Source organism: Parasteatoda tepidariorum, chromosome 5 (assembly GCF_043381705.1).
Source record: "Parasteatoda tepidariorum isolate YZ-2023 chromosome 5, CAS_Ptep_4.0, whole genome shotgun sequence".
Taxonomy (NCBI): Eukaryota; Metazoa; Arthropoda; class Arachnida; order Araneae; family Theridiidae; genus Parasteatoda; species Parasteatoda tepidariorum.
In genome coordinates this window covers 43,890,135-43,896,134 of record NC_092208.1, presented here as the reverse complement: position 1 = coordinate 43,896,134, position 6,000 = coordinate 43,890,135, and the positions used below count along the sequence as shown (strand labels likewise).

Sequence of the window (6,000 nt, the reverse complement as noted above, 5' to 3'; positions counted from 1 at the left end):
CAAGAAATCGCTTTCTGTTTTATTTATTTGAGAATTAAGAGTAGCATGAAGGGGAGTGGCAAGTGACTTAGGCACCCATTTGACAATTAAGATAAATCTTCTTTTCCTTTATTTTTAAATTATTAAAATTTTACCACCACAAACAACCAAAAATAAGTAAGTCTTCCATCATTTGCTTAAAATATATTTAATAATCATTGCATTCTAAAAAATCCTGCACAATTCTAGGATTCAATGTAAAATTTAAAATAGTTGTTCGAAAATGAATGCTTAAGTTATTTTTCCTTTTTCACTTATAATAATTAGGGAAAGAATAAATAGTTACTTATTAGTACTCAAAATAAAAATAATGATAAATTGTACCATATTGTAAACAAGGCTCGTTATTTTTATTTAAAATAAATCATAACAATACATTTTAAACAATATTACTGAATTAAAAATTGTTTAATATATCGAAATGTATATTTAAAATTTATTAAAAATGGAACAGAATCATTTTTAAAAAGAGGTTGGAAAAATAATAATTTTACTGGCCTTTTTATTCTTTAAACTTTAAAAATTCATATTATAACAGCACTAAACATTCATTTTGTTCTTAGTTTAAAATTGATATGATTCATTTCACGCTTAGTACTTACGTAATTTTTCTTATTGAAACTTTATTAACACAGTGATACATTTACACAAAATTTTTAAGCTAAAGAGATTTTAAACAATCTCATATTAAAGTGCTTTAAAAATTTACAAAATTTTTCTTTTATGATTTTATCAGAATTTAAATCAAGTTGATTTGAACCAACAAACACTGATTATAAGCAAAATATTCATAACTCTAAAGCTATAATTTGATAGCTAAAACTTTACTTAGTTTTTATTTTATTCTTATCATGGAATTAAAATTTTTATTAGGTAAATATTTGGCTCAAGTAAAATATTTTAAGAAGAATATAATATGATTTCCAAACAAAATTAGAAATGAAGTTTACGTGTATTAACTATAAAGAAAGATCACCTCTTTACATTTAAGGAAAGAAAAAACTAAGAGTGTTTTGTTTTAAATCAGTTTTTGATAAAATAATATACTTATATTCATATAAAAGGGATTTTACCAAATGTATTAGAAATTTTTATCTAAGCATACTCTTTCAATTTTTTTTAAAAAAGCTTATTTTTTGCTCATTAAGTGCTTATACTCCCTTTTCCAGCCCATCTAATTAGGGTCATTCCCCAGGTCATCCACACACTTCTGCATGCTACTGAATATGAAGATATTTCTCATATCTTGTAACAATTTTTGCATCAGGGATGCCCATTACAGTCGAATCTCGATCCATCGTTTTTGCATCTTTCATTATTATCCGTATTTATCCTATTGCTTTAAAGCTCCTGTCACAAATGCTATTCTTAAAATGTGAATAATTTCTGTTTAAATCATTTTTAAAACTAGCAGAGTCCCGCATCTATTGTTTGACCAACATTTGAATAAAAACATTGAAGTTGATTTATTTCACGAAGAAAAACTGTAACTCCTGATGCTAATAATGAAGAAAATGTGGATTTATTAATGTTAAAGTAAAACGCTTTAAACAACAGGTTTGATATTTATGCATCATTTGAAAAAAAGTGATATTGATGAAGATCAAATTAAACACAATCAATTTTGCAAAAGCTCTTGAAGCCTTTAAAACAATTTTTGCATCCATGCAAACTTTCAGAAAATGAACAGCAATCTTTAACAGATTTTTGAAAATTTATTGTTTGCACTGAGATGAAAGAGAACCGAAATCCCCAAATATTTAACAAAAAATTACTTATTTATCCTACTTTCGCATTGAAAACACTTTAGCAAGAAGCATATAATTTTTTCAATTAAATTTGTTTATACTTATAGTAAATTTATCGATTTTCAAACATTTTCTAGTCATTATTTGATATGTAAATTTGAACCACATTTGTCATTTTCCCACGTCTTTTGTAATAATGAATGGTCTCTTGAGAAATGATTGATCGAGGTTCTACTGTACGCAGAAGTTTCATAGCTTCCATTAATTTTAAAACAGAAAACAAAATTATGGATAGCTTTTGTAAAACAAGAAATATTTATTTTTTAACTTTCATCATATTTACTTTCTATATTTTGTTAGTAATCCTTGTTTTTTTTAATAACTTCCGTCAATTTTTTTTAACAGTAGTAATTATTCATTTATGATTCATTTTCATTTTGCTAATTAAATTCAAATAAAACCTTCAATACTTAATGAATTATTCTCATCTCTTTGTATGTATTTAAATATAATAAGTTTTTTTTTTTTTTTAGTTTGTTGAAGGAAGTACCAATAAAATATTTCATTTTGTACTTAATATCTTTGTGTAAAAAGATGATAAAACATCTTTTTCGTTTGCACCCATGTTATACTTTTATTCTGATCAATCACTAATTCATTATGTTTAATCAGTAAATAATTAAGAATATAAAATAATTTAAACAATAATAATATTTTTAAATTTGAAAAAAAGTAAAATATATTTAACATTTATAAACAACTAAAAATNAGATGATAAAACATCTTTTTCATTTGCACCCGTGTTATACTTTTATTCTGATCAATCACTAATTCATTATATTTAATCAGTAAATAATTAAGAATATAAAATAATTTAAACAATAATAATATTTTTAAATTTGAAAAAAAGTAAAATATATTTAACATTTATAAACAACTAAAAATAAAATGAAATAATAAAATAAACAATAATTTTAAATAATATTTTTAACACTTTAATTAAAATTAAATATTTGGATTTATAAAACATTCAATATTATCTGCAGATGTAATAGTTAACACCAAAAGCATCTATAACTTTCTTACGATCTTGTTTACAGGCACACTTGCTCATGGAATGTAAGAGTGACTAAATAAGCATATTAGTCACAGTCAGTGGAAATTCGGAATGATGCAAATAAGCTTCATATCCTAAATTTCATTAAAAAAAAGTCACAATGAGTTCATGAAAATATGAGATGAAAAATTTCAACGATGAGTTTCAAGGATGGGAAGTAACGATGAAAGCCCCTTTTGAAAGGAAATACTGACTTAGATTTATCGTTCAGAATTGGGAGATGACTTTGATAATGACGCTGTCTCCTCTTTCACAGTTTCCGAATAACAGTGATCAAGAAAATTGTCCATAGTTTGGTAAAGATGCATTTTTACATGACCAAGTCCATGGTTTTCATCAGGATACACCTTAAGAAATAAGAGATAGCAAAATAAAATATCATCCATATGTTGCACAGGTAAAGTAGTTAAAGTTAGTTTTTTTAAAGAAACTAACTTTAACTATATATAAAATATTTTTTGAAATAAGGGCAAATTTAAGTTTCAAGACTGCTATTTTTTCATTGCAACTAATTATAATGCGTAAATTTTGAAATAATTTTTTTTCTAGATCAATAATGTTGACCTGTGTTGAACTAAAATCTTAAAAAAAAAAAAAAAAACAACAACAGCAACAATGAAATAAAACTAAATACATTGCTTAATATCGAATTTTTAAAGAAAAACTAAATATTCTTATTCAAACTTAGACCTTAAATTTTAGTTCAAAACATCGCTAATATTTTACAAAATTTCATCCAATATAACAATCAAAATTTCACAGAATTTTATAAAAAACTTTCGTTTTGCAATGAGTGTTAGTCTAAAGGAATTTTCTCAAAATTAATATTCTTCAGAAAATGCATAAAATATTCTAAATAAAAATAGTAAAATAAAAATTACGAAATTTCAAGTTCTATATAGATTTTTTTCCAAGAACTTTCCCAATATGAATATTTTTTTTTTAAATACACAAAAATTTGCCTTAAACCAAGAAATTAAAAGAAATTTGCATAATTCTGAATAATTGGCAGCTATGATAGTTCATAAGATAATAAATTTTTACCTGCATTCGAAATATCACTCCAGCATCAGTAAGTGCTTTTGCTAACATCATAGATTGCTGTGAATGAACATTGTCTAGAATGGAGGCAAAAGAGAATCAAAATTAATTGAGGAATAGTAATAGCTAAATAAGAATAATATAAAAGTGTGTTAAAACAAAACAAAATAGCATCTGAACTATGTACTAGGTCAAGGATACACGCGTTTTTCCAAGTTATAACACCCTAACGAGATTTAGAATTGCCACAACCTAACTGAACAACATAAAATTTTTCTGTAATATAATATTTATCAGATGCAAATAACATATCTATGTTTCACATGTGTGAGTCTATAAGGCAGAAAATGTGAAAGAAAGTGGTGAGAATATAACATCAAAATGACCGCTCACCACAGGGCGATAGCCAAAGGTGCCCACTGGGTATCGATAAGAAGCAGCGATTCTGGCATTTCTAAGGTCAATGGGAAATAGACCCAAGTGTCAGCCTTTAAAAAAAATTAAATAAGCAACTATTTTTTTGAAAGAAGATTGTCTAACGATGAAAGTACATAATAGCAGAAAGACTCTGGAAAGAATTCTCCTTAAAATGTCCAATGCCTTCATCCATTAATTTGTGGTGGAAAGATTCACGTGGAAGGAGAGTTTTGTAACAATTCAAATATTTTAAAGTTGTAATGTATACATTAAATGTATTTTTCCTCTCGAAATATTTTTAAATAAAGTTCCTTAAATTCAGTATGTTTAGCTAAATTTTGTCACGTATTTATATTATTTTTATTGTTGAAATAACTTTTTATAGCCGCAGATTATGTCTAATATGAATTTTAAAAAAACATAATTTAATCTAAGTAAAAAAAGTTAGCAAAAAGTGGCTATTAATTGAAAAGGACCTATTGTTATCAGTCACCGACTCATTAGATTTGAGGAAAAAGTGTTTACAAAGTTATAAGAGTTTACCGGCCACTGGCTACTAGCTGAAAATTTAAATTTTCAGTTCTATGAGGATATAACTAACATAATTGATATATACTTAACAATGACATAATTTTAACTGTATTTAATGAAAAAATTTCAATAATAATTTGGGAAATATATAAGTTTTTTAGAATAGCAAATGCTAAAAACACAATTTCACTCAGGTAAATCCCACAGCTTAGGACAAAATTTCCCTTTAAAACTCAATCAAATAAATGTAAGAAAATTTGGTTTTCAAGTCAATTTGTGTAGAAATATTGTGCACTAAATCTGCATGAACCGCCTGTAGACACAGGCAATCTACGACTGTTGAGAAATGAAAATATTTATAATAAGTGATTTTGAACTTTTTCCCATTTGAATACCAAGAGATTGCTATTGATTCTCCAAGTTAACATCATGAGGTCAATTATCCCTTAGCACATACTGATGTTATTTTGAGTATCACACACTCCTTTATATTTAAAAGAATAGTAATGTAAAATTCAACTCATCATGGTCATTTGGACAATGGTCATGAAAATGCTATTATTGTATAGTTTTAAGCAGTACGAAATTTCATTCCTAGTTTATCTGCATTGTGTGAGTAATTTCCAACGAATTTCACAAGAAAAAACAATGTTAAATGCAATATAAGTTCATCAGGGTCAAAATTATTCCATCATTAACACCTGCAGAATTTTTTGATCAAGGTACCTTGGGGAAGATGATCATAATATTCATGTAGATGGATTTAAATAAATTCCAGCCTTATACTGGTATTTGATAAATTTTCTATCTCAGTTTGAAGCCCAAGAAAGTTATAAGTGAAAGTTAAGTGGGATCATACTCCCCCATGAGCATTTACAGAATTTTTTGATCATGACACTTCAAGGATCAAGGGATAATGTATTTGAAGGATGCTGCTGCATACACTATAAACATTCCTCAATTAGGTTTCATAGATAATGGATATACAAGTTTCTCATTCATTGCATATCAATGTTACAATGATCATAAATATTTAACATTTACCATCAGCAGTTCCATGAACAAGAAGGTATTTTTTTCCTTTGAAATTAGAGGCCTGTTTCATGA

The 6,000-nt window shown here is 26.2% G+C and overlaps 1 protein-coding gene across 6 annotated transcripts in view; it reads right to left on the bottom strand.

Moving 5' to 3' along the window:
- Positions 1-2,759: 2,759 nt before the first annotated feature.
- LOC107452244 (prolyl endopeptidase FAP) overlaps positions 2,760-6,000 on the bottom strand; it is a 128,181-nt gene continuing 124,940 nt past the window's right edge. For all 6 annotated transcript variants that reach the window (XM_071181373.1, XM_071181374.1, XM_071181375.1 and 3 more), the window contains exons 20-21: positions 3,949-4,022; positions 2,760-3,251 (exon numbers count right to left, since the gene is read on the bottom strand). In XM_071181373.1, the coding sequence (XP_071037474.1) occupies positions 3,105-3,251; positions 3,949-4,022 (221 nt within the window). In that variant the 3' untranslated portion in view covers positions 2,760-3,104. The remainder of the gene's footprint in view (positions 3,252-3,948; positions 4,023-6,000) is intronic.